The sequence below is a fragment of the Balaenoptera physalus genome, assembly GCF_965194825.1.
Source record: "Balaenoptera physalus genome assembly, chromosome: 9".
NCBI lineage: Eukaryota > Metazoa > Chordata > Mammalia > Artiodactyla > Balaenopteridae > Balaenoptera > Balaenoptera physalus.
In genome coordinates this window covers 27,189,175-27,216,776 of record NC_138888.1, presented here as the reverse complement: position 1 = coordinate 27,216,776, position 27,602 = coordinate 27,189,175, and the positions used below count along the sequence as shown (strand labels likewise).

At 38.9% G+C, this 27,602-nt stretch overlaps 1 protein-coding gene and 1 long non-coding RNA gene across 5 annotated transcripts in view; one reads left to right on the top strand and one right to left on the bottom strand.

The window, feature by feature from the left end:
• MAP3K5 (mitogen-activated protein kinase kinase kinase 5) overlaps positions 1 to 27,602 on the bottom strand; it is a 220,373-nt gene that overhangs the window by 49,460 nt on the left and 143,311 nt on the right. For all 4 annotated transcript variants that reach the window (XM_082474443.1, XM_082474442.1, XM_082474444.1 and 1 more), the window contains exons 11-15: positions 27,124 to 27,231; positions 21,378 to 21,427; positions 18,914 to 19,009; positions 15,174 to 15,255; positions 1,176 to 1,309 (exon numbers count right to left, since the gene is read on the bottom strand). In XM_082474443.1, the coding sequence (XP_082330569.1) occupies positions 1,176 to 1,309; positions 15,174 to 15,255; positions 18,914 to 19,009; positions 21,378 to 21,427; positions 27,124 to 27,231 (470 nt within the window). The remainder of the gene's footprint in view (positions 1 to 1,175; positions 1,310 to 15,173; positions 15,256 to 18,913; positions 19,010 to 21,377; positions 21,428 to 27,123; positions 27,232 to 27,602) is intronic.
• On the top strand, positions 1,316 to 13,106 carry LOC309666992. The gene is made up of 2 exons (XR_014267456.1): positions 1,316 to 7,059; positions 7,408 to 13,106. It is a non-coding gene; the product is annotated as an uncharacterized lncRNA (long non-coding RNA).

The window sequence follows — 27,602 nt, the reverse complement described above, 5'->3', positions numbered from 1 at the left end:
CATTCTTTCTTAGCATTTCCATCTCTCCACTTACATTGACATCTGTTCTTGAATGTTTTCTACTTTTTTCATTAGAGCCCTTAGCATATTAATCACAGTTGTTTTAAATTTGCCAGTCTGATAATTCCAACATCCCTGTCATATCTGAATCTGGTTCTAATGCTTGCTCTGTGTCTTCAAACTGTATTTGTTGCCTTTTAGTATGCTTTGTAAAAAAAAACCAAAACAAACAAACAAAAGAAGCTGTGGAAAGCTGGACATGATGTATTAGGTAAAAATAACTCTGCTAAATAGACCTTTAGTGGTATGGTGGTGAGGCGTGGGGTGAGGGGAAGCATTGTTCTATGGTTTTGTGAATTAGTCTCTGTCTTTTAGTGAGCCTGCACTGCTGGGCTGTGAACTTCACAAATGTTTCTCAGTCCCTGCTTCGGTGGAATAGGATGGCTAGAGTGGCCTGGGGTTGGGCACGTCTCTTCCCCTAGGTTAGTTAGGCTCTGATGACACAGAGTTTAGGCTTTGGTAGAATAGTTTCTCTTGAGGGCAGGCCTCGTTAAGAACAGGTGTATTTCCAAATGGTTATTTCCCCTCTACCTCTGCCGGAAGCCTGGGGAAGGGGACCTTCTCTGACATTCTTTGTGAGGATCTGATAGGGCTTCTGCCCTACAACTGTGTCTCCAATGTGGGGGGTGGTGGTTTGTCCTGTGACGTCGCTTTTCCAATGGCTCGGAAAAAGTAGAGTTGTTGATTTCTCAGTTTGTCTAGCTTTCCACTTGATGTTTAGGATGGATTGCTGACTTCCAACGTCATTACATGTCTGACCAGAAATTGGAACCTCTGGTTCAAACCATTTCTGCTGGTGCTTATTCCCCATCTATCCAGATAATAAACCAACCATGATCCAACATAACCTGAGCCCAACACACACAGGACTATTCTCTTCTCTTCTCTTTGAAAGTCCTGTCCTTGTTACCTCAGAGATGCCATCCTTCCCCACCAAAGTGTTGTGCTTGAATCACTGAATGATGCAGCAGCTAAACCTCAGAGGGGGCTAATTAAAGCCATGGAGTTTTCAGACAGAGTTTCATTAATTAGAATATTACCAAAATATTTTTTAAAATGCTATTAACAACCGAAATACCTTAGAAAACAGCTTTCATTAGTCACAATTACTGTACCTGCTATCTCTCTCTGGGATTTCCTTAATGGCGATTCTGACTTGGTTGCTCAGATCTCGACCTGCATAAACTATCCCATAAGTGCCTTTTCCTAAAACGACTCTGTCACCATTTTCATCATATTCATAGTCATACTACAAAAGGAAAAAGGGGGAGAGAAGATTGAAAATTAGTTGCCGTCCACATTTTAAACATCAACTTTTTCCAAGAGCACTTTTCCTTATTTTATCAAATGGCTTTAACAAGGGGAAGAATAAGACGAAGTTCAAAGCAACAGCTTCAAGAACCAAAAAACAGACTCAACACAGAGCATAGTGTGTTTATATTTTCACAACTGTTATGAATAAAGGGGGGACTATGTATTTAAATCCATAAAGTTGCTTCTCCAAAAGCCCACTTGGATTTTTTTTACCCACTGAATCCTGGTTTTCATTGATTCTGGAGATGAGTATGATTAGCATCCGTGTCTATCAATAGCTATCACATCTCATTAACCTTTCTTTTGTTTTTCAGCTTTTGGTACTATGAAAGTATTTCACTCTCTGCCAGGGGAATAAAACCACTGAAAGGCTTTGTTTAAGAGGAAAATTTTGAGGTCCTACTGGTTGACAATAATAAAGTAAGGATTATTTGTACTTCAGCCCCGATTCCCAATTCCCCAAGATTAAAAAAAATTTTAAAAATAAAAAATGAAGGAAAAATTTTCAGTTTTGATGTAAAAAGGAAATATTTACAGCCCTAAACCCCAAAGTGTCAAGCGTGTCAGTTGAATATGGAAAATGGATCAAATGAAAGGGGTAGAGCGACATTTGGTGGGGACCTTCTCAGACCTGGAGGTGTCACCCAGAAAGGCACAGCTTTTGTTGTGAACTTAAACTACAGGTTTCAGGGTCATCAAATGATCAAGCCAAGTGTCTGTAGAAACCCAATGTAAAACTACAAACCAGCAGGAGAGACCATAAGCACAAGCTCCTTCTTTTGTCTACATTTTGCTAGAGTATAAAACTGGCAGCACATAGCTAGGTTCAACTCACCGAAGGGTTTGAGTTAGCCATTAAAAAAACCCTGATTTCTAACATTCATAAACCTGCAAAGTTAACTTTAACACAAAAAAATAATCCAGAAGAGGAAAATGATCATGGATTTTGACAGTCACTAACAACATAGCCTTAAAATATACAGAGCTGACAAAATTACAGAGAAAAATAGACAAATATAAACCACAATAGGTTTTAATAGAACTCTTTTAGAAACCAATATATCTAGCAGACAAATTCAAAATAGAGACCCTAATGGCACAAATAACAAGTTTCGTATAACAAACACAGAGAGAACCCTGTATCCAGATATAAATTCCTTTTGCGCATATATGAAAAATATAAAATAATTAGTCACATATTAATCCACAAAGAAAATTTTGACAAATTTCAAAGAATAGCTGTCATAAAAACCATGATCTTTGACTATAAGATATTAAAAATAAGACAGCCAAAAACTATGTTTAAAAACTATTACAGTTTAAAATTATCAAGGGATTAAAAAGTAAAAGATCATGGGAATTACAAAATAGTTGAAAAGAATGACAAGGAGATGAAAAATTTCATGGCTTTAAAGAATTGCATTAGATACAGCCACTATGGAGAACAGTATGGAGGTTCCATAAAAACCTAAAAACAGAACTACCATACAACCCAGCAATCCCACTACTGGGCACATATGCTGAGAAAACCATAATTCAAAAAGAGTCATGTACCACAATGTTCATTGCAGCTGTATTTACAATAGCCAGGGCATGGAAGCAACCTAAATAGATAAAGCAACCTAAATGGATAAAGCAACCTGAATGGATAAAGAAGATGTGGCACATATATACAATGGAATATTATTCAGCCATAAAAAGAAACAAAATTGAGTTATTTGTAGTGAGGTGGATGGACCTAGAGACTGTCAAACAGAGTGAAGTAAGTCAGAAAGAGAAAAACAAATACCGTATGCTAACACATATATATGGAATCTTAAAAAAAAATGGTTCTGAAGAACCTAGGGGCAGGATAGGAATAAAGACGTAGACATAGGGAACGCACTTGAGGACACGAGGAGGGGGAAGGGTAAGCTGGGACAAAGTGAGAGAGTGGCATGGACATATATACACTACCAAATCTAAAATAGATAGCTAGTGGGAAACAGCGGCATAGCACAGGGAGATCAGCTTGGTGCTTTGTGTCCACCTAGAGGGGTGGGATAGGGAGGGTGGGAGGGAGATGCAAGAGGGAGGAGATATGGGGATATATGTATACATATAGCTGATTCACTTTGTTATAATGCAGAAACTAACACATCATTGTAAAACAATTATACTCCAATAAAGATGTTAAAAAAAAAAAAGAATTGCATTAGAAAAGAAAAATTTTAAATGATCAAGTTAAGTGGTCAGTCAAGAAAATACAAAAAAGAAGAATATATTACTATCCAAAGACAGTAGAAGAAGAGTTTCTGGTTTTGGCAATACAGTAGGCTAGATACATGAAAATGTTGGACTTTCCTGGTGGCGCAGTGGTTAAGAATCTGCCTGCCAATGCAGGGGACACGGGTTCGATCCCTGATCCGGGAAGATCCCACATGCCGTGGAGCAACTAAGTCCGTGCGCCACAACTACTGAGCCTGCGCTCTAGAGCCCACGAGCCACAACTACAGAGCCCGCATGCCACAACTACTGAAGCCCGTGAGCCTAGAGCCTGTGCTCCACACCATAATGAAGAGTAGTCCCTGCTCACCGCAACTAGAGAAAGCCCGCACGCAGCAATGAAGACCCAACGCAGCCAATAAATAAATAAATAAATAAATAAAATTAAAATAAAAATTATCACCTAAAAAGGAAATGTTCCTGTCCAAAATACCTAGATAAAATAAAATACTTTTAATGCCTAGCCAGGCTTATAAAAGCATAAAGAAGACTTCAAGGAGCTAGAGATTAAGAGGAAAAGGAACACTAAAGGGATAATCACAAGAAATGATGTCCCTGCAGCCAAAGAGGTGGGGATGAGGGAAGGGCTTTCAGACTTATTAATCTAGGGCAGAGGTTGGCAAACACTTTCTGTAAACGGCCAGATATTGAATATTTTCAGATCTGTGAGCCATACGATCTCTGTGGCAGTGACTCAACTCTGCCACTGTAAATAGCCCAATCAAATGGGCATGGTTTTGTTCCAATAAGACTTTATTTACCAAGAGAAGTGGGGGGCTGGATTTGGTCTTTGGGCTACAGTTTACCAACTCCTTATCTGAGACTTTGGTCTTAATGCTCGTTGGGGACAGGAAATGAAGCCTTGTGCCTATGCAAGGTGAAGAGCTGGAACACATAAAACCAGGGTCCTTGAGGACTATAACATGGTGAGATGGTAGATTAGAAAAAAGTCAGCCCACTGCACTGAGAAAGAAAAAGAAAGCTTGTCTGTCTTAGACTAAGCTCTGAGTTGACAAAAACAAGTCTTCTCTGAATACTTCCAACCACTGGCTGATCCTCATGCTGTCTGAAGTTCACGTTTACACTTATAATTAATACCCGTAATTGGTCTTGAGCCTGGGAAATCCCTGGAGTGACAACAGAAACAAAGCAAAACATTTAAAAGGAAAACTCCCTTAATACAGGCTATGCAGGATTCTCACTGATAATGCACCACTGAAATTGAGCTCACAATCCAAAATTTTAAAATATATAATGAAACAATTCACCATCAGTGAGTGTTGGCTGATTTGACAAATATCAATCCCTAAAATTTCACAAAATAAAAGAAACTGAAACTCTAAAATAAGTACATTTAACATAAAGATATAAAATAAGAAATCCAAAACATGAGAAAAGGATAAGACACTCTAAAAAAGGCCAGACAGATTTGAGACAGACTCAAACCTAACCTCCAGAAGTTGAGCCCTAAATAGGAAAAATAAAAATAAATTCACACTCAGATATGATATAGGGAAACTACAAAATATGAAAGGCAAAGAGAAGATCATAAAAGGAAGCAGAGATAAAAAGGACAAATTACCTACAAAGGTAGGTAATCAGATTACTCGGTGAACTCTCTGGGGTATACATTCTCAACTTGAGAAACCACTGTCACAGAGGATGAGGAATATGGGGGCATATTGTTACCAGCTTGTTTATTTGTTTCCAATAGGTTTCCAAGCCTTGACAGAAGGCAATTGGGTTGTATTCTTTTGGGGAAAGCTATGCCCACATGCCAGGACCGGGTGAGCACTGGTCTCCCTGTTGTAGACCCTTCTTTGGCAGAGGGGAGAGGCCAAGCTCTGGAAGAGAGGTGTCTACTTGCCCAGTGGCAACACTGTACCCGATGTACAATAGAGAATACTCCTAGCTACCTAATATATGGCTGAAGGCTGTCTTAGACCAGAGGAGAAAACTAGATATGTTTACAGGATGAGAGAATAGGAAACAGGGATCATTTAGCAATTTCCCCACACTAGAAGATAAAACTCCAGCAAAGAGGCAGTAAACATAGTCCAAAAATTCCACTTGAAGGAGTCCAAGTCTCTACATCCAACCCCTGCAGCCCGGACTTCCACCATACTGTACCATACATGCTGGAAATCTACCAGCCAGGACCCAGGCCGGCAGGAGGCAGGACAGGGACCATCACCAAAGTAGCTCACCTTTGCCAGTGTGGCCTATCAAAGGGATGGAAACCTGTACACTGAACCTAGTATTACCACCACCTTACATTATTATAATGCACTATAAATAAAAGAAAAAAAAACAGCTTTCAATAACCTACCTCATTTGATGGTCATAATAAGGCTTTGTCATAGTAGGGAAGGTCTATGATTAGCTCCAATTTACAAATGATCAAAAATATCTTCCGGAGGGTGGGAGGGAGGGAGACGCAAGAGAGAAGAGATATGGGAACATATGTATATGTATAACTGATTCACTTTGTTATAAAGCAGAAACTAACACACCATTGTAAAGCAATTATACTCCAATAAAGATGTTAAAAAAAAAAAGAGAAGAAATTCTACATTAAAAAAAAAAAAAAAAAAGTATCTTCCACTGAAAATATGTCCGAGCAGTGGTTTAAACCAGCTCAACAGGTTCCAAGTCTTCTGTTCTTTCTACTGCCAATGGTGAAGGAAAATCCTTTTACAGCATGAGAGCTGCATCTTAGTTCTTAGTTCTGTTTCCAAACACCAGTACTGTAAAGATGTTCCAGCACATTGTCAATACCCACTGAACACCCATTCGCTTATTCAAGCATACAGTAGACATCTCTTGGCCATCTTAGACTCCATTCTTCCCTTTCCCTTACTCCCCACATCAAACTGATTGCAAATGCCACCAGGTTAATCCTCGCTGCTCTTGCCTCATTTCAGGCCTTCCTTGCTTCTGTACTAATTCTACAGACACTTAACTGGCCTCCCTGTCTTCTCCTCTCTTGTTGCCCTGTTCTCTAATTCATTCTCCATTAAGTGGACAGTGAACTTTCCAAAGTTCAAAGTTCCAAAGTGAGCTTTCCATGTTCATACCACTGCCTCTGCTTTATCGGTTCCTCACGACTTTCTGGATGAAATCCAAACTCCTTAGCCTGGCATCAGTGCCCTTCAGGACCTTATTGCTGCCTCTGTGTCTAACCTTCTATCTCATCAGTGTCCCCCCAAAATTCCCAGGGAGGTTCCACAGATCTTTGTGCCTTTACACATATGCGCTTTCTACCTAGGTAGTTCTGCCTTCAAAACAAGGAAGCTTTCTTGAACTGTCCACCTGACCCTCAAAAGCTGGGTTAGATTCTGGTCTGATATGCTTCCAAGGCCTTCTGCTCTCACTCGCTCACACTTTTTTCACTCTTCTCTTACCCAAATCTGCATTCCAGTCTGTACTCTGAGCTCTTTTTTTTTTTTTTTAAGTGGGATGAATATCAGGAGTCCCACTTTTTTTTTTAAATTAATTAATTAATTTATGGCTGTGTTGGGTCTTCGTTTCTGCGCGAGGGCTTTCTCTAGTTGTGGCGAGCGGGGGCCACTCTTCATCGCGGTGCGCGGGCCTCTCACTATCGCGGCCTCTCTTGTGGCGGAGCACAGGCTCCAGACGCGCAGGCTCAGTAATTGTGGCTCACGGGCCCAGCTGCTCCTCGGCATGTGGGATCTTCCCAGACCGGGGCTCGAACCCATGTCCCCTGCATTGGCAGGCAGATTCTCAACCACTGTGCCACCAGGGAAGCCCTGTACTCTGAGCTCTTTGAGAACCAGGACTTTAATTTCTCTGTCCCTAGTCTTAGCCATATCTGGCTTGTAGTAGAGGCTCAGTGATTATTTGCTTAATTAATCAATCAGGCTATAAAAAAATTGATGAGAACCTTTTTAAAAACCAGGTGCCAAAACAAAACATTTAATGTTGCTATCCATTTATTTTTGATTGAAAGGAGCTTTGCCACAGGGATACTTACTTAACGTAGAGAAGAATATATAAGCCTTGATGAAACTGCTCAAGTTTTAGTTTCCTTAAGGAATGTAAAGCATCAACAGACTATTCTTTTTTAAAAAAACAATATTAAGTATAGAAGTTGACTCCTGTTAAACGAAGTGGTCATGGTAAAAATCAAAAGGGCTTTCAATAAAACTGAAAACCGTTCCAATGGGGTAGTTGCCGCTTGGTTTCTCCTTCTTTTTTAACCCCTTTTTCCTATTCTTACAATATAGAGATATAAATTGAAAAAGCAGGCTTGAGAAAACTGCCCTGATCTACAAGAAGAGAGAATTACCTATGTGATGGCCAGAAAAAGTAGAACAGAGCATTGGCCAAAAGCCAAGGGAAGGCAGGGTGTGTTAAATGACAAGTACATAGAAACAGGAAGGTGGGGACAGGCGGAATTCAGTATTTTAAAAAATAAAAATAAAATCACACCGCTTATATAGCTCACATTCTATTTCTACGGCAAAGGGTTAGCAACTCAGGCTGTTGCTGAGGGGGACCACTGCATTCTGAAGCAGTGATAAGAACGCTTCTAGAATCAGCCCTCTCTTGCTGCCTGCCCACAACTGCCTAAACTGGCACTGGGAGGAGAATGAGCGTAGGAAGACAGTCCTGACAAGGCCAAACAACAAAGTGGTGACTCACTTAGTCCTTGCACCGTCCAGGGATCCACAGTAAAACAGCCACCTTCTAAAAAGCCGTATGCACTTCCCCCGGCACTTGATTACCTTAGCTGAGTAGTCACCTCAAAGAGCCAAATGATAGCTTTGCTAATTTTCAGTCTATATTGCCTTAGTAATATGTAAATGCTGAAAACATTAATAACTACATTAATTCATTTCATAATTAATGAAAACATTAATGCTACTAAGAGCATTAATAGAATAGGAAAAACGCTGTAGGTACAAATATCTAATCTCATAGCTCTCTCCTCCCTCAGATCTTTACTCAGACCTTCCCTTCTCAAGGAGCCTTCCCTGGCTTCCTTGTCTAAAATTATACACCCTGTTTCACTGTAACTTCCTAAATCCTTCCCTGCTTAATTTTTCTCCTTTATACTGATCATTATCAAATATAGCATGTATTTCACTTATTTATTATCAGTCTCCCACTATACTGTAAGCTCAGTGAAGACAGGGATTTTCTGTATTTTGTTCTCTGCTGGATCCCCAGCACCTAGAGAGTGCCTTCCACAGGTGTCCAATAAACATTTGTTGAGTGAATTGATAGAATCCACTTGGACCCACTAATGTGGTACCAAGATTATTTTAAGCTGAAAACATCTGAATAAATAGCAGCTGCAGAAAAAACCTTATCTAAACTTCTTTGCTGACTTAAGCAAAGTCTCTCGAAAATACAGCTGCCATAATCCCCTCTCCAGGAGGTTTAGGACCACTTATACCTGGATACGAAGTTACTAAACCAAACCTTTTCAAAACTTTCAGTACCTTCCACTTATTTCTCATTAGTTTCCCACCATGTTGCTTTCCCTTGAAGTCCTATTAAGAACTTTTCTTATTAAGATAAATAAACTCTTAACTCTAGTTGTTTAGGAATCACTTCTTTGCGTGTTCCCTCGTACAGAAATAAACTTTGTCTTTTCTTCTGTAGTCTGTCTTTCGTCAGTTAATTTGCAGGCTTCCAATCACTGAACCTGAGGTGGTAGAGGAAAAAGTTTTCTTTCTCGCAACAGAATAAATGAATGAGTAACAAACTGATATTCTTATCATACAACACCAGAAGTGATAGCTCTTCTCAGGCAGTGCAGTAACTGTGGATGTTCAACTTGAGATCTGTACAAAAATAGAAATAGGATGCCAAAGAAAAACAAACCAGTGTGCTACTGGATGACTCTGAATTGCTTTAAATGAATTCTAAACCATCATTCACTGTTAATGTCTGTGAGACAAATCAACAGAAGAAGAAACGGTAAGGTATTTCATCATCCGGCAGATGTTTGAGTAAAAGGAAAACATTCCTTTTATCTTGCTTGTCCCTAACCCATCCCACAAGGGGGCAACTTCCTCTCTATGCACCCTGGAAACTACATATAAACAGGTTCACAGGGCCAGCTGCTATGATTACCTGAGGCTTGTGTCAATCATATGCCCATTTTGATAAAACAGTGAGGTAAAAATTACAAATGCATTAAAGAAAAAGTAGGAGGAGGGGAAAAGGGAGGGAGAATATATGTATGTCTGGGAGAGGCATGAGGAGGAAGACAACATATTCTGTATTGAAAACCAAAGGACCTCAGTAGTTTATGGTTTTTTCAAGGAACTAAAAGAGAGAGAGAGAGAGAGAGAGACGTGAAGAGAATGGGTTGAGAGTGGCTTGATTATGGTATTCAGCTTGATTATGGACTTAACATTGATTAAACAATCTTCAAGCTCATTTCCCAGCATTTACTCTGCCCCCTGCAATCCATATCCCCCTCCCCGCAGTTTGAGATACGGTTTAAACAACTCTGGTTTTGTCACTCCCCAGCTTCAAACCCTTCTAAGCCTTCTGAATGAACTTCTGCTTGGATACCTGACACCCCGCAAGACTGTGGTGAAAAGGGAAAGAGAACCACAGTCCAGCCTTGGGATGTAAACAGTCTGGTGCAGGCTATTGAACTACAAGGCAATGAGAAGAGCTAGGGCAGAGGAGTGGGCAAAAATGCTGTAAGAGCAGAGAAAAGTGAGAAGGGGTGTTGAAAATGATTCAAAGTAAAATGACCCTTGAGTTGGATCTCAAAAAATTAGTAAGCAGTCACCAAGTAGGACAAAGCAGAAAAAGCATGTGGAGTTGGGCACCTGCATGTCAAGCCCAGAGGCAGGAACAGCCTGGCTGTCTGAATAATGCAAAGGAGTCGGGCATTGCTGGACCGCAGAGTGCAATGGAAAGGAGTCGGGCATTGCTGGACCGCAGAGTGCAATGGAAAGGAGTCGGGCATTGCTGGACCGCAGAGTGCAATGGAAAGCTAAGTTACAGCCAGGGAGGTAAGAGCGTTCTATGGTGCGGAAATCTTCCACAAAGAGTAGCATCAAAGCTTTTTCATTTTAATTTTTAAATTTTTTTTAATACCATTTGCAGCGACATGGATGGACCTAGAGATTGTCATACTGAGTGAAGTACGTCAGAGAGAGAAAGACAAATATCATATAATATCGCTTATGTGTAGGAATCTAAAAAAATGGTACAAATGAACTTATTTACAAAACAGAAATAGAGTCACAGATGTAGAAAACAAACGTGTGGTTACCAGGGGGGAACGGGGCGGTGGGGGGAGGAGGGATAAATTGGGAGATTGGGATTGACATATACACACTACTATATATAGAATAGATAACTAATAAGGATCTATTGAATAGCACAGGGAACTCTATTCAGTACTCTGCAATGATCCATATGGGAATAGAATCTAAAAAAGAGTGGCTATACGTGTATGAATAACTGACTCACCTTACTGTACAGCAGAAACTAACACAACATAGTAAATTAACTGTACTCCAATTTAAAAAATTAAGAAAAAAAACAAAACAAAATTTTTTAATTAGGGGAGTCACCAGATTAAATCTGCCTGAGAGATCTCTCCAGTGATGGCAAGGACAGTGTATTGATGGCAGGAGAGATATCAGGCCGCATGAGAGATGCTGAGGACCTGAGATGGGGTAGTGATAGAATGGGGTGAAGGGACTGGAGGAAATGCTGGGGGGGAGGCTGGAGCAGAAGTTGCTCTGAGGTGTCTGGCTTGGGTAACAGTGTAGATGCCCTTGTTCTTAGTGAAGCTATGAAAGGCTGGGAGAACAAAAACAGGGACCACAGCGGATAAGTGTTAGAAGTCTTATAGTTAACTGTAATCAATTGTTCAATGATTTCAATATAAATTTATTAATACATTAAACTATTTAAGATATGGGTTCATAACCCTTCCATTTCAAAAGACAGCCTTGAATCAAATAACATGGCCTTGAATCAAAAGAAGTTGTTTCTCTTTCTGTTTAAAAACAGAAAAGTCCTCTGAAAGTGGTACTGAGCTATATTTAAAAGACCTGGTACAGTTTATACTAACCTTGAAAAGTATAAAAAATGTGAGCTAGGAAAGGACATTTAAGATCTTCTTGTTCAACTCTCATTTAAGGAATGATATCATCTTAACCCAGCAGGAGTAAGAATTTTGTCCAAAGTTATAAAACTGGCTACTGGCAAAGTTAGAGCCAGAACCCCAGACCACTGATCCCAGCACAAGGATCTTACTAGAGCAGAGTCAGATATGATCAGTTGGAGGAGGGGTCTGACCATGACCCGAAGGAGGCTGAATCCCTCCCACAACTATAATGCTTCAAAGAAACCTCAGTTTTTAAAATCAGAAAGAAAAGTAAAACTTGGGCTTCAAATAAGAAGTTTTTCAAACACCAGGAAGTCTAAGATTAGCTTCAAATTTGTGGTTTATGGAACCACATTAATAGTTAATGTTTGCCAAATGCTGATGCCACCCCAAGTGAAGTTAAAAACTTTTTAAAAGCATCTGACCTTTCCAACATTTTAATTTTGTTTTGGGCCAGGGTACCCAAAGGCTTCAGGAATAATTGACACATGTATTGAAACAATTTTAATTCTATCTCAAATGAAGGTAAAGATCAGAAAATAATTATTCTGCATACAAATCTCCAAAGTAATCCTTCTTGTTTATACTATAAAGAATGGGAAGAGGAGGAATTATTTTTGCTATGTCATTCATGGGCTGAAGTTTGAGTTCAGTTTGTGGTAATGAAATTAAGGAACTCATTTTAATCAAATATTTAGAATACTGAAAAAATAATGTTAGTTGAGAATGTTGAAATAGCTAAGAAATGTGATCAAGGGTATAATGGAGTTATCATAAGTTATGTAAAAATGTAAGTTAAGGTTATTTAATAACTCATATTGTATAGGTGTTCTGGCTATGAAGGGACATTCCGTGAGAGGGAGAGCCAAGATGGATGTCATCATCTTCACAGCCCAGCACATCACCGTATCCATTCATTAATGTTATGCTAACAGAACACCCAAGACTACAATGTCACCAATGTCACTAGTTGTGGCAAAATGGCAAACTAAGCCAAAATATTACTTCAATACTTAAAACAAGTACTCTTGAATTCACTATGTAGACTATACAGTCCACTGGGAATACTGCAGAAGCCATTCTATGTTATAGACTTTAAATTATTCTGATAGAATGCAAAGCACAGAAGTACACGAGTGTTTTTCTAACATTAAAAGGATAGTGGGACTTCCCTGGTGGTGCAGTGGTTAAGTCTCTGCGCTCCCAATGCAGGGGGCCCGTGTTCGATCCCTGGTCAGGGAACTAGATTCCACATGCATGCTGTAACTGACAGTTCACATGCCACAACTAAGGAGCCCGCAAGCCGCAACTAAGACCTGACACAACCAAATAAAAATAAATAAATAGATTTTTTTTTTTTTTTTTTTTTAAAGAATAGTATACCTGTGCTTTCTTGAGAAGTGTGAGTTAGGAGCACTTTGATGAATCAGAGAGCACTATGGTATGAGTTGGTTTTTGTGAGGTCAGTAGACCTACTAAAACTCTCTGGATATTCCTAGGAAGAAACCTGAGCACTTTCCTCCATATTTGGCTGGTGAATGTTCTCAGCGTTTGCAGGAGAACTGTCTGATCAGGAAGGGTGTCTTACAAAATCCACCCCATTTAGTACCACTGCACACAGAGCAGGAGATCTTGACCCTGGATCTTCTTGACAGCTCTCTGAAAAGTGATCTACCTACCCCTTTTACATTATAGGAGACTGAGTCTTAGGAAAATCAGCTGGCCAGATTCACCACAAATTCTAAGGCAATTAAAGCCGTGTTATGCAATGCATAGGGTTAAATGAGTTTCTAAAGCAGAGTCTCTGAACTGTTGATTCAATCAATTATGAAGACCAAGCTTGTCTAACATGCCTACCATAGCCTCTCTGTGCTATGTGTATTTTTTGTAAGATGGATTTAGTTTTTCAAAGAAGGGTATGAAATAAAGGATAGCTATCACTGTTATTACTTTTGTAAACCCAGCAATTTATGATATTGTAAAATAACTTTATGGATTTTCAAATCTATCCACTTGCTAATTTATTACTAATGAAACGGTTTCATTTTCATTGTCTTCGTTAACTTTTACCCTGGCAGTTGCTATGTATCAAGTGATTCTAAATTTAACCCAAATAAAAACAGAGATAATGAGGTACAGTCAAAAGAGCACTGATGCAGAAATCAAGAGATCTAGCTCCTAACCACAATCACTTAAATAAGAAAATATAACAGTGCAAAATATAAAGCATAACAAATAGGAAGTATTGTCTATTACTCCTGTAGACAGCAAGCTAGTGCGTGGGGAAGATTTCTTTTTTCCAAATTAGGTCTATCATCTTTTTATAACTTAAATGAAAGAGGCTTAGGCTTACCCAGGAATATCAAAAGCTACACAACTGCTAGAGAAGTATAGAACTTTACTACAGACAGAATTAACAATTGGTTATTATATTTAAATTCCCCTCGACTGTTACCCTACTACTTCAATGCTTACCTAAAACTTCTAGCCTACGAGATGACATTATCGAAGTGATCTAATATACCAGGTATACCAGTCAGGTTGGTGCTCCAGTTTCTTCAATTTCAGTTTAACATCAGAAATGTAATTTTCAATATTGCTTGGATTCAGAATTCGGTCCCAAGTCATACACTGGGAAAGGCTTGGAGAAAACAGAGGCCCACTACCATGCCTGGAGAAGTGTCATCCTTCAGACACTGAAGATGCTCAAGGGCGAGCGTCAGCTTTCTTGAAAGTCCCCAGCACTGTCCTCACTGTGGTGGAAGGCTGTGCTATACGCAGCAGACAGACATGATGGAGAAAATGGACACAGTCGAAAAATAGGTGTCTGCAGCGTACTATATCTAGGAGGCACAAGGAGAAGTACTGCGGTGGAGAGCAACAGCTCTGGGGTGATTGTTGTCACCTCCTCTCTTTATCCTGTTAATCTTCCATTGTTTCAGGTTCTCTGCATACGCATACGAACGAGGACCGCGAACAGTCCTATCATTCAGAATTTTCACTGAATTTTGCTTGTCTGAATTGCAACATAACTCAGAGGAGAATAAAAAATGTGTAAGGGCACTGTGACTCTTGCATTGAGGGTTATCAACACCCTCAAAGACAAAGCATAGTTACTCACCATCAGAGTAAGATACAAAAACTCAGTATTCCTGACTAAGAGTTCTCCAATGTTTGCTTTTCAGCCCTTTTTAACCAAAGGAATTCTAGAAGCTGCTTTTAAACATTAAGGGAAAGCTTACAGACTCTGGCTGAGCTCTCTACCCTTCGTCACTACTCACGAAGCTCACACACACACACACACACACACACACACACACACACACACACCCTTTCCCTCAGTAAAGCTTTAAATAGTTCATTCTAAAAAATTAGCCACAGAGAAATTTAGTAAAATGAACACAGAAACCAAAGTCATTACCTCCAGGGAGTCACCTTCACAATCTCCTTCCTCTGTATTTCTCCCCTTCTCTTCGGTAATGGTGTTCACCATTTCAAAAAACCTGCAATGAAAATTGGTATGTGGTCACTCATAATACATAAGATATTAAATATAAGCAAGCACGTTTCAAAGTGACTTCAGAGCAAAAAAATGGGACCTAGAAGAGTCAGGCAATAAACAAAATATCAGCATCAGTGCGAAAAATATGATTTTTCATATTTTTGGTAGGATTTGCCAGAAATTTCTGACCTAATGCCTCACTTCAAGTAATAGTAACACAATATGTTATAGAATTAGAACAGTAAGGCTAGACAAGGTCATAGAAATGTTAAGAATGTGGACTTGAATATCATACCAAGGTTGCTAGTATTTGCATGATTTGGGGCAAGTTTCTCCACCTCTCTGAGCCTCATTCTTTAATTATAAATGGGGAATATGAGTATCTATCTTATAGTTGTCGTGAAGATGACTTGAGGTAATACTTGTAAAGTGCTCAGCACAGGGCACTCATTAAATATTAGCTATTATTGTTTTGCTGCTGTTAATATTACTATTTTTAATGGGACATAACAAAAATACCCAGATTCTGGAATAGTGTCTCTAAATTCTGAGCTGACTCTGCGACACAGTGTTGGCCACTACATTTGATCTCAGTTACTGAATCTTCTGCCTGAGCACCTCAGTGTCATACATGTGGGGTCCCATATATACAGTCTGCAAAACACTGATGGAATCAGGAACGGCTAGCTTATATGTTTGTGACAGAAGCCACCTTTCTGTCGGTGACAAACATTTTCTTCAGGAACTATTCTTGTAAAGTTCCTTTTTTTTTTTTTTCCCTAGAGGTCACTTCAGAGCTCCCCCCAAAAATTATGGTAAGAAACAGATCTTCCCTCTGCAACGCTAGCTGTGTCTATCCATTCAGAAGGGATGCTAATGGTTTCTAGCCCAGACGTGGAGTAAGGGAGGCACTATGAACAGGGGCTGATGATCTCACAGGCAGGTGATGCCGTGCACTGCCAGTCCAAGGGAACAGCAGGTTACTGTGTGAAAAGAAAAGTTTCCCTAACACAACCCAGAACCTTTATGCTATCTCTGTGCCTATGAGATAATAGAAAATAAATATTGGTCTCTGCCCCCAGGTTCTGGCAGAGAACTCCTAAAACCCTTGTAAGTGATGAGAACACTAGGAGCATCTCTTGTGTCCTAATATTTGTGTAAGACCCCATCTCTAACATAGGGCTCCTAAAACCTTTGTAAATTCCTAAGTGATAGAGAACCAGGAGCATCTTTTGTTCTAATGAAGCGACTCTGGGTGGACTCCTGGATGGGGGCTGGCCAAAAGAAAGACCAAGCCACGATTAGAAGTTTGGAATTTTTCAGCTTCACTCCCCCACCTTCCTCCAGAGCGGGTAGAGGGGCTGGAAATGGAGTTAATAATTGTTCATGCCTACATGAGGAAGCCTCCATAAAATCCCAGTAGTAGGGGGTTCAGAGAGCTTCTGGGTTGGTAGACATACCCATATAGGGAGGGGGATGCACCCCAACTCCACAGGGACAGAAGCTCCTGCACTGGGGACCCTCCCAGACTTCACCTTATACATCTCTTCATCTGGCTGTTCATCTGTATCATGTCCTTTAATAAACTGGTAAATGTAAGTAAGTGTTTCCCTGAGTTCTGTGAGCCTCTCTAGCAAATTAATCGAACCCAAGAAGGGGGTCATTGGAACCTCTGATCTATAGCCGGTATATCTAAAGCACAGGTGATAATCTGGGCTTGTGACTGGCATCTGAAGTCAGGGGAAGAAACAGTCTTATGGGACTGAGCCTTTAACCTGTGGGATCTCACTCTATCTCCAGGTAGACTGAGTTCAATTGTAGATGTCACAGATAATTGCTTGTTGTGGGGTAAAACCTCCACACATCTGGGGACCAGAAATGTCAGAAATGAAGTGTTTTGTGTGAGGAATAAAGGAGACACACAGGAAAGAAACAGTAGGGAAGAACTGGTTTTCTTCCTACATAAGAAGGAAAAAACCTTTTCTTATACAGTACCTCTTATCATCCATCCATCCATCCATCCATCCATCCATCCATCCATCCATCCATCCAACAAATACTCATCAAGTTTCCACTAGGATAAAAAACTCTTCTGGCCTTTGGGAATATGACAATGAACAAAATAGACAAAGTCCATTATGGAGTTGGAAGCCTCTCTATGGAGTCTGTGTGTGATGCCTAGTTCCTCACTCTTCCTTTCTCTATATATACATTCTTTGGAGGTTAAAGACAAGAAAGGAAAATCCCAAACCTGATCAGAATGATGGTATGCTCTGATGAAGATTACATATCCTGATGAGTTACAGACAAAAGCAAGTTCAACCAAAAGGAAGAACATGAAAGACCTAAACAAATTCTAGGTTTAAAGATAGACTTTAAGATTTGGGGTAAAGACTTCCATCAGCTACCCACACAAAAATTTTCAACACCAACTTCTCTAAGTAGAATATAACACTTTTAGTGGGGTGGGAGTACAGTGTAATTTTTAGATGCTTGGATTCTGGAGTAACATGCGCCTGGTTCAAATCCCGGGTTTTGTGCTTTTTGGCTATATATGATTATAGGCTAGTTAAACTCTCCAAGACTCTATTTTTTTCTTTTACTCTTTTCAACAAAAATATTAATATTACCTACCTAATAAAGTTTATTTGAAAATTAAAATAGATATGAGGTCTGAGGTCAGTACTCCATAAATCTTAGCTATAATTATCACTGAAACGAATAGCCTTGAGAATTCAAGCGTAAGTAGAAAAGTCGACCATACATGTGCTAGGAATTCTTTCTTACTTCCAAGTCTTTTTACTACACATTTTACAATAATAAAGATAAAACTCTAGCTAAGAATCTTAAATTAAACATACATATTTTTGGTACCAAGATAAAAATGATTGACTGTATATTGTAGCTAGCATATCAATTATTTATAATGGGGTCAAATAGTGATTATTTGAAAGAACAACCCCCAGCAAAATCTTAAGTCCATGCTGGCTTTTACCTGCACTTTGGTGTCTAAATTGTCACGCACTTCTATAGGTCCCCACAATTAGTCACTGTGTTCTAAGGGACCAGGAAGTACTTAGTTATTAGCCCAAGACAAATATACCCAGGGAGGTTAACCCAAACATACAATGCAGTCCATGGATTTTTGGATTATCTTTTATTGGTGTAGATTACATCACTGGCTCTTAGCTCAAGTTGTTCCTCCACCTAAAAGTCCAATATAATTCGTCGAGGGTTGGGCTCAGGCACTTTCTAGAGCCCACCAGTTGATTCTAATATGAACCAGAGCTAGGAGCCACTGTTGCAGACGATGGTGAGATTATTCAAAAGAATTCAAGAATGAAAATTTTGGTAATCACATAATACATGAGCACTTTAAAAACGAGTCATAACACTTGGCAATTAACTGGTAAATTTGGTTAACGTTTTGTCTATGGAAAAATAAATTACGACTAAGAAAAAGGTTGATTTATTAAAGAAAGGTCCCCAAATTCTCAGTTAAACATGCCACATAATTATAAGATATCAGTGCAAATGAAATATTTATATAAGCACATGGCCATGAATTCTTTACAGGAGCTACATGTTCATTCATTAATTAAAAATAATGATCAGGTAAGAACAGTCTTTTTCACACATAAACAGTGACTAATACGTACTTTTTACAATGAAGTTCTGTACAGAAATAGATTTGGAAATCATCAGAATTGTGAAGCACATAAAGAAAACAGCATCGTTCTTCAAATTTAGAAATACTGAAACAAACAAAGAATTATTCACAGTAATCTCAATAGTTCCATGTACTGTAATGAAAAATAAATATTTTTTATATTCAGTCCCAATTATGATATCAGTGTTGTTTATACCAAAATGTTATAAATAGCACTTTAAAAAGTGACATTCCCTGTACCACAACACTAAAATTATTTAATATTCTGAGCATTGTCCTCCTGCTTGTATCTGCAGATAATGTTGCTCTGGGGTATCTGAGCATTGTCCTCCTGCTTGTATCTGCAGATAATGTTGCTCTGGGGTATTGTAGGCACACAAGCCATGTGTCCTACAACTTAGCATGGGGAAGGGGTCTTGCCTGCTGTAGCACTAAACTGTGTGCTCGAAAGAAAAGCGTAAATATCAACTGGCTTACTGACCTTGGTGATTCTGGTTCCGTAAGATGTGTCGAACAATAAAATGCTTCCGAAGCTAGGAAGGCAATGTGTGGAGGCAGGTAAAGCACCTCATTATTGTTGAGATTATAAAGGAGTGAAGAAATATGAAACAGCACTTGATTTGGACTCAGCAAGTCGTTTACTTTACAGAAATTGAAACAATTTTGAGTTTACCAGTCAGGCCATGCTCTTTTATGCCAAGGGTTGGCAACTATTCTGTAACAGGCCAGAGAGTAAATATATCAAGCTTTGTAGGCCACGCTACTCAGTTTTGCTGTTGGAGCAGCCTTAGGCAATACATAAATGAATGAACATGGCTGAGTTCCAATAAAACTTTATTTACAAAAACAGGCAGCGGGCCGTATTTGGCCTGTGGGCTATAGTTCTCCAATCCCTATTTTATGCCTCTGCATCTGCTGTTCCTTCCATTTGGAATGCACATCATTTTTGACCTTTTAAAGAAATTCTATTCACCATTTAAGGCCCACCTTAGACCTTACCCTCTCTCCCTTCACTACTTCTACCTGAAACAGAAAGACTTCCTCTTGCCCCTCTGGTCTTTGAACATATGTCTGTTAATCTCACACTGTACTGTCATTAGTTGTTAAATGTGTGTTGCCCTGCTGGGCTGTGAGTGCTTCAAGAGCAGAGTTCATGTCTTAGTCCTTTGTGTATCCTTAGCAGAACAGGACTCAACATTTGACAGATAGCTGGTGCTCAATAAATGCCCATTGACTGAGCTGAGCAAGTCCTAAACTGATGCAAGACAAACTGCTGACAGCTGGATTTTCTTCTATAGTTTGTCTTCTATTTATAGAGGAGGAAGTCAAGAAAAGTTAGCTCTCTTTGAAGTCACACACTGGAACTCAAGTTTCTCAACATATAAACCAACAGTAGCTGCATATAATCATTCCATGCTGATAAAGTGAAATTTATATTTACCATACTTTCCTAGATGGATGGCTTAAAAAGGCAGCAATAAGTAATGTCTTGCTAATGACTGGTCTTAAAAATTAAATATTAAGAGAGTAATGCTTTATTTGAGAAGGCATGGATTGGAAAGATATATAATGAGTCAGTCTGGCCTGTTTCTGTTCACATCATTCATGAGGTAACGGGTGTTTTTACCAGGCAAACTCCAATTATCAGTGACCCAGACGACTCTGCCGGTTCATATGCTCCAACAAAACCAATTACTATTATGCCAAAAGCAACAGAGTATTGTATAACTGGCACGCAGAGATCTGATTTTTCTCATTTCTGTTTATATGGGGCACACAGTAGTAAACACAACTAATTTGGTTTGAAATTTGCAAGAGGTGGTGTCTCATAAACTTCTGTAGAACAAGTATGTAAACAATTAACCAGTGGCTCTTGATTCTGAAATAAATCTCATTTCTACACCCCAGGAATTGGCATTATGATGGCAATGTCAGAACTGAAGGGAGACACGGTAACCTCAAGAACACTTCATTAATGGTGACCTCAGGAAAAGTCATAGAAAAATGAATTCCCATAATCTCACCATATTAATATTAGCTACAGGACACAACCTGGCAGATGATATGTATGTTTTCAATACATCTAAAGAGAGATTAGTTCCTGGGATACCAAAAGACCGGAAAAACCATCCTCTAACATAAACCCAGCTAGAGAGGACCCCACACAGCTCACTTTTATCCTCACCTTGACTCTGGTCCACAGTTCACATTTATCTCTCTGCCACCACATTTTAAGTAGGTGACAAGTGCAGAGTCAGTTCAAACAGTGAAGGTTTTGTTGCAAATCTTTTTGTAATGGAGATAGTGAGTCTGAAGAAGGCTGAGCATTTTCATCAACAGAAGGATTCTTGAAGTTCTTTGCTTTTTTAAATCATGACTACAAGTCCTATCCAAGACATTCATACTCTAGAAAAACATCTTCTAAGTAAACGAAATGCACCAAGGAAACTTACCTCACTCCCCTGACAGAAGAAGCACTAAAATTCCACTCATGTATACCTTTCTAGAACACAGGGGAAGAACAACAACAACAAAGGGTGAGTCATCCAAATGAAAATAACATAACAGTAATTTTGTTTTATTACTTTTTAAAAATATACAGAGTTATTTTTCCTAGTGCATAATTCTTCACAGACAAACTATCCGGATGGAAACTGCAGTTCATTCTCAAGCCACAAGGGTGATATTTACTCTACTTAATAATTTCTGTACTTCAATAAAACAGCTTCCAAGAGAACCTAGGAGAATTAGTCTCATTAAATTCTAAAACTTGATTTTTAGCAGATTAACATAATAACTGTAGAGCCTGAAATTTTCAAGTAAAAAACCCAGTGATCAAGGTAATTCAATTATTATAGGCGAGCGATATTTCTTTTCTGAGAAAGAAAAACATTAATTTGAATAAAATCTCTTCAAGGTTTAAAGATAATTACTTCTGAACTATCTTTAGTTACATTTTCTAACTAAAATGGTGGTTCTATTTCTTCAGAAAATAGTTCAGCAAGTAAGTATGTGTGTAGACACATGTATATGGTCTCCATCATTGCTACAATGTGTTGTTACGTAATTTATGCAAAAGTCAATATGCTAATAAAGTTTAAACATAAGACATTTAATTATCATATGATAAACATGGATGATTTACAGGGCCAAGATGAAAAAAAAAGGTGGGAATTTATTTCTTGAGCTTACTACTAAATCTGAGTTAAAATTAGTATTAAATTCATATGTATCTAAATTAAATAAATGACAAGCTAGATGGCATTCCCTATAAAAATATTTGTGACAACAATATATTGAATAGAATTAATAACATAAATATTTTTCTGGAAATAAAGGAGTTGATACATGTATTGTAGTCAATTCTGTATTGTACTGTTTTGTAGTTAATTCTGATTGCAGTTCAAATACTGTATTGTAGTCAATTCTGATTGCAGTTCAATTCTGTAAATGTAAAACAACCAGGGAAACAAGCTCTTATCCACCCACTTAAAATACTGCCAGAGGCTGAGGTCTTGGCTGGGCTAGTGAAATGGGTAATGAAGCCCATGGCTCTGAGATGGCCCAGAACTCTCCTTTTGGCCAAAGCAACTCAAAAAGCCACAATTTATATCCACAGCACCTAGTTCTTTGCTAGGACCATGCAACTTAAAAATAGATCCTCTCAAACCCGAAGTAGATTTATTAAAAACTACTTTCAATGCACATCAGTCAGGTCATGGGGATGCGACCTGAATTAACACAGAGCAAATGTTGCTGTGCACGAGGCCCAGAGAGGGCAGAGACCACAGAAAGGTACTCATGGAATGCGGCTTTCTTAACAGGAGTACAGAGGGACTTAAATTAAAACAGCAGCCTGCAGCTTCAGCTGGTAATTTGGAAAGTTGCTTCTAAATCCTGTCGGCCTCAGGTGACCTTCTAAAAATATGTGACCCAAGAGCTGCAGCTATTACCTGCACACTCCTTGCACACAATGCCGCCTTATCCTCAGAGCCTGCAACTGAGCTGCTTTCTAAGGCCATCCCCAGGATCAGGAGATGGGGTTGAGTACAGAGCCGGCAGGGCAGTGTATAAACCTGCGACGGAACACAGCAACTGACAAACACCTGCAAGACAGCCCTGGTAAAATCTATCCTCCATCAGCCCTGTTCTGGGAACAGCTGAGGAGAGATTTCCCAGATTGACTGGGCTGGTTTTGTAGGAAAGAAGTAGAGCATTTCCAGAATTTTAGGTTCCTGGTAGGTTGTGAGTGTTGCCAGGAAATGTTCCATTTCAGTGGTGCAAAGCCCAGGGCCTGAGATGGAGTGATCTGGGATGAGGAGTCCTCTCTCCCCACCTCCCTTGCCTCTCACCACAGAGAGGAGCTGGTGAGCTATAAAAGCCAACAGGTAAGGTAAAAGTCTTCTGGGTCCGTGTGGGAATCAGGGGAAAAGGGCAGAGCAGAGGCAGAACTGGAGTGATAATTAACCCCAACAAGCCCCAAACCAACATTCAACCTAATCCAGTCAGCACAAGCACCATTTTCTTGGAACTGGTTAGCCTCAAATCCTATGCCCCAGCTAGGGCAAGAATGAAGACAAGGAGTTAATACTGAGCTAAGATGGTAGGAATTCCTGTGTTTTGTTCAGGTTCAGGTGGCAAGGTTTAGGGACAGTGAAATTGATTCCCTAAATCGGCCATGGTAAGCCCATTTCCCTTGCTGGTGATTGCCTTAGGCATGGACATGTGATGTAACTTTTGGTCCAGGGGAAAGGCCCTAACCTTCTCTGGATGCTGTCCACATGAAGTGATGCTTGGAGTTGCTATTTAAGACCACAAGAGAAAAAATAAGAGCACATAGAGAAGCCAACCAGAATTCTGACACTGTTAAGCCACTGAAATTACCCCCAGAATGATCCACCTCAGAAGTTCTTGTAATATGGGACAATGTTTCCTTATTACTTAAGCCACTTTTAGTTGGGAATTTTGTAGTTAAAAACTTCCTTGATGGATGAGAGCATCATATCATCAAAATCTAGAATCTGGGATTAATATATTCCCCTAAGAAATTTCCTGGGTCTTCTCTGAGTGGTCACTGGTTGGAGCTGGAGTGAGGGAGAGGAGTCAACACTAAGTCCTCCTCTGGGACCCTGTGACCTTGGCCTGAGAAGCCACCAGATAGGCCAGGAGTGCTTAGCTTCAAACCTCAAAGGAGGGGAATTCTAAATAACAATGATTTAAAATATCTTGCAAATAACTTCTCTCTTCCTCAGTCTAGGTTTTTCTTTCATGTATTCATGCAGACTTTCTTCAAGCACCAAGTTACTTTAAGCAGCAACCAGGGAGAGCTGTTAAAAGACTGGAATTTCAATTAATTTGCCCCTGACCATAGAGTAACTCTCGAAGACTCCCTGAACTCTTGGGACTTGGTATAATGACCTTAAAGTTTTGAAAATTGCAATATAAAGTATATACTAGCTCGTATAACTGTTCATCCCACATTTTAGAATGAAAATACTGAGAGAGGGAGTAAAGAAGTAAATATGATAAATGAAAAGCAACACTCTGTTGTTCCACTTTCAGAGGAAAAAAATTAAACATTCTATGACCAAAAAATCCACTTCCTGTTTAACAGTAAGACCTATTAAACCTGTTGCTTATCTGTTATTTAATTATAGCCATTACAGTTGCTTTAAACTAATAAAATAATAACAAAGTTATCTTCATTGCTTGTCCTCATTCCAGTTATATCACTTCTATTTTAAAAAACAGAGAAAATGGCAGTGGTAATGAACACACTATGGATAGAAGGAGGGTTTGCAAAGAAACTGACAAGAATTTAAAATGGAAACAGATTGATTTAAGAAAGCTTACATTTTTGAACAAGGACTATTTTTAGCACTAAAGGTAATAGGCAGTGGGGACAATGCAAATGTAATATTTCTTGATCAAAAGATGGTAAAAATGGAAGCAGGACAATTCACAGCCTAAATCTATAAATCTTCTTAATGTACTAATTTATATCCTAATATACTTCTTAGCATAATATAAAAATTGTCTCTACAATTGTCACAAAACATAAGAGAATCAAAACAAGGCTAACTGTATTGAACATAGAACCTCCAGAAAAAGAAAATAATGACAACTGGAAATAGTACTCTTTTTCCAAAAGTTTCTGGCTTACTTTCTCTTCTTTTTGTGCCTTCCAAATAACTTCTGGCTCTCCACTCACTCTCAGGGCCTGGCTAATCGCTAATTCCTTTAGCCCCATTCTGTTTCCAAGTGTCCTTGGATAACCTTGCTCTTCCCAATCAAGCTTCTGAAAATCTCTCCCAGCTAATAACGTTCATATCTCTAACCTCTCTTGGTTTTGTAGTTTCAAGTGGATGGCTACTCTACTTCTGCTTATGAGAACATGTATGCATATAATTTAAAATAATGTAAATAAGACACTGTGTACTTTAAAACAAGGTTAATGAGATGCATATAGATAGTTATATTAGTCATTATCAATTTCGTCATGATGGCATGACTCCAGGTGGAGTAGAGACTGGAGGTTCCAAGGACGCCCTCCTTCGGTTCAATTAATTTACCAGAGCCTCTGTCCCCTCCCTGGAGGTCAGGGGTGTGGGGATGAAAGTTCCAATCCTCTAATCAACTGGTTGGTTCCCCTGGCAACCAGACCCCGTCCTTAGGTGTTTTCCAAACATCACCTCATTAACATAACAAAAGACACCTCTGTGGCTCTCAGCACCCAGGAAAATTCAAGGGTTTTAGGAACTCTGTGGCAGAAACAGGGACTAAGATCAAATATATATTTCTTACTATAAATTGCAGTATCACAGTTCCCTAATATAACACGAACAACCTCCCAAATGATTGCTGCCATGTCATCTAAGGAGAAGAGCAGGGTTAAACTCTGGGCTTTCAATGTTAGGGTTTGCGTACTGCCGCCATTTTATTACTGTTGTTGTTACTGTTGTTAAAATACACTCAGCATTTATTATATGCCAGGCTCTGTGCAATATACTCTACCTACATTATTTTGATTAATTTTCACAACTTTTGAGGTGGATATTATTATTATTATTCCATTCCACAGAGGAGAACACCACAGCTTGGAGATGCCATGTTGCCCAAGGGATTTGAGCCCAGGTCTGTTGACTCAAAAGACATTTCAAAAAACTGACATTGACATTTTAAAAGACTGCAACCCCATACCCTCAAATAGACTTCCTCATTCCCTTTTCTGCTTTATTTCCCGCTCTTCACCATTTAATATGCCTATATCTTTTATTTATTTGTTTATCTTCTGGCTCCCTGAGTAGAAGGTAAACTCCTGGGCAGGAATCTGGCCTATTTTGTATACACTGTTTCCCTCGTGCTTAACACAGAGCCTGGTAGTGCCTGTCACAGACTAAGTGCTCCATAAAGATTTGTTGAGTGCACGGATGATGTTTAAGGAAAATGACAAGGGTATTTTACAAAGTAATTACAAAAAACCCCACAAAACTACTTTGCCGCAAAACTCCTCATTTCTGTGGTTTATCCTATGGACTGGAATCAGCTCTTGAAAAGTTTCTATTTTTTAAAAATAGTAGGATGATTTGTACATGCATTAAAACTGATGAAATATAGAAACGTAAGGATTATCCAAATGATGGTTATGAGTGGAAATGAGAGCATTTAAGATTCTTTTGAAAACCAGTGGCAGCGCAGCCCACCTCATGTTATACCCAGCGCATAAGTCAGTGGCTAACCTGAAATGTAGCAGCTACTCTTATAACCAACTGGCGAGATGCAATTATAAAACTCTAATCATACCAGTGTAAGACTAGAAATAGCGTTATTCTGACAGGCTTCCTAGAATTAAGATATGCATCTTTCAAATCATATATTTTAAGTATCAGGTCTTTGGCACATAATTTAATTTATAGCATGAATTTGCAAAACAGAAACAATCCCATTTTGGGTGCCCTTTGGAGGGCTATGCCATCTATAATAAAAATCCAAACAGTTGAATTATATTTTATTAAATGAGTGAAATCCATAACCAAAATTTAACAGTTTCTATATTACAGAATGTATTTATGCCAAGATAAATACACAGGAAGCTATTTCTTCTTAACTAATGCAGATATTTGCTGGAATATATAAATGCCTGAAGGGTCTAAAGTCCTTTGCTACGAATGCTCTTGTCTTAATAATTGCACAATTTACCTTGTCATCAGGAAGTACGTGCCAGATAGATATTGTCTTTTCCTCCACTTCATTGTTGAGAGACAAATACGAAGGTTGATAGATTTTGGTTGGTTCTAATATTAATACCTTGAAAATATAAGGCTAATATTAGTGACTTAAGATTTAAGCCATTTAGAGCTGTTATAACAACACTGCACTGACACAGGAGATTAACGGATGAGGCTGAGTCCAACGCTGGAGTAAAACCATTTTAACTCCTGATTGTTGCTACCCCTATGAGTCCTTTGAGCATTTTATGGTATTAAACAATTATTATAAATTCCAATAATGCATCACCTTTCATTGCTAAAGAAATTAGAAATAAATTTTTGAAATCCATATGTTGGTTTGCTATCCCCAGGGAATCTACTAATGAGATAGATATATATATATATATATATATATATATATTCAAAAACTTTTGTTTTATCTTACAATCAATACAGAATCTTTTATTT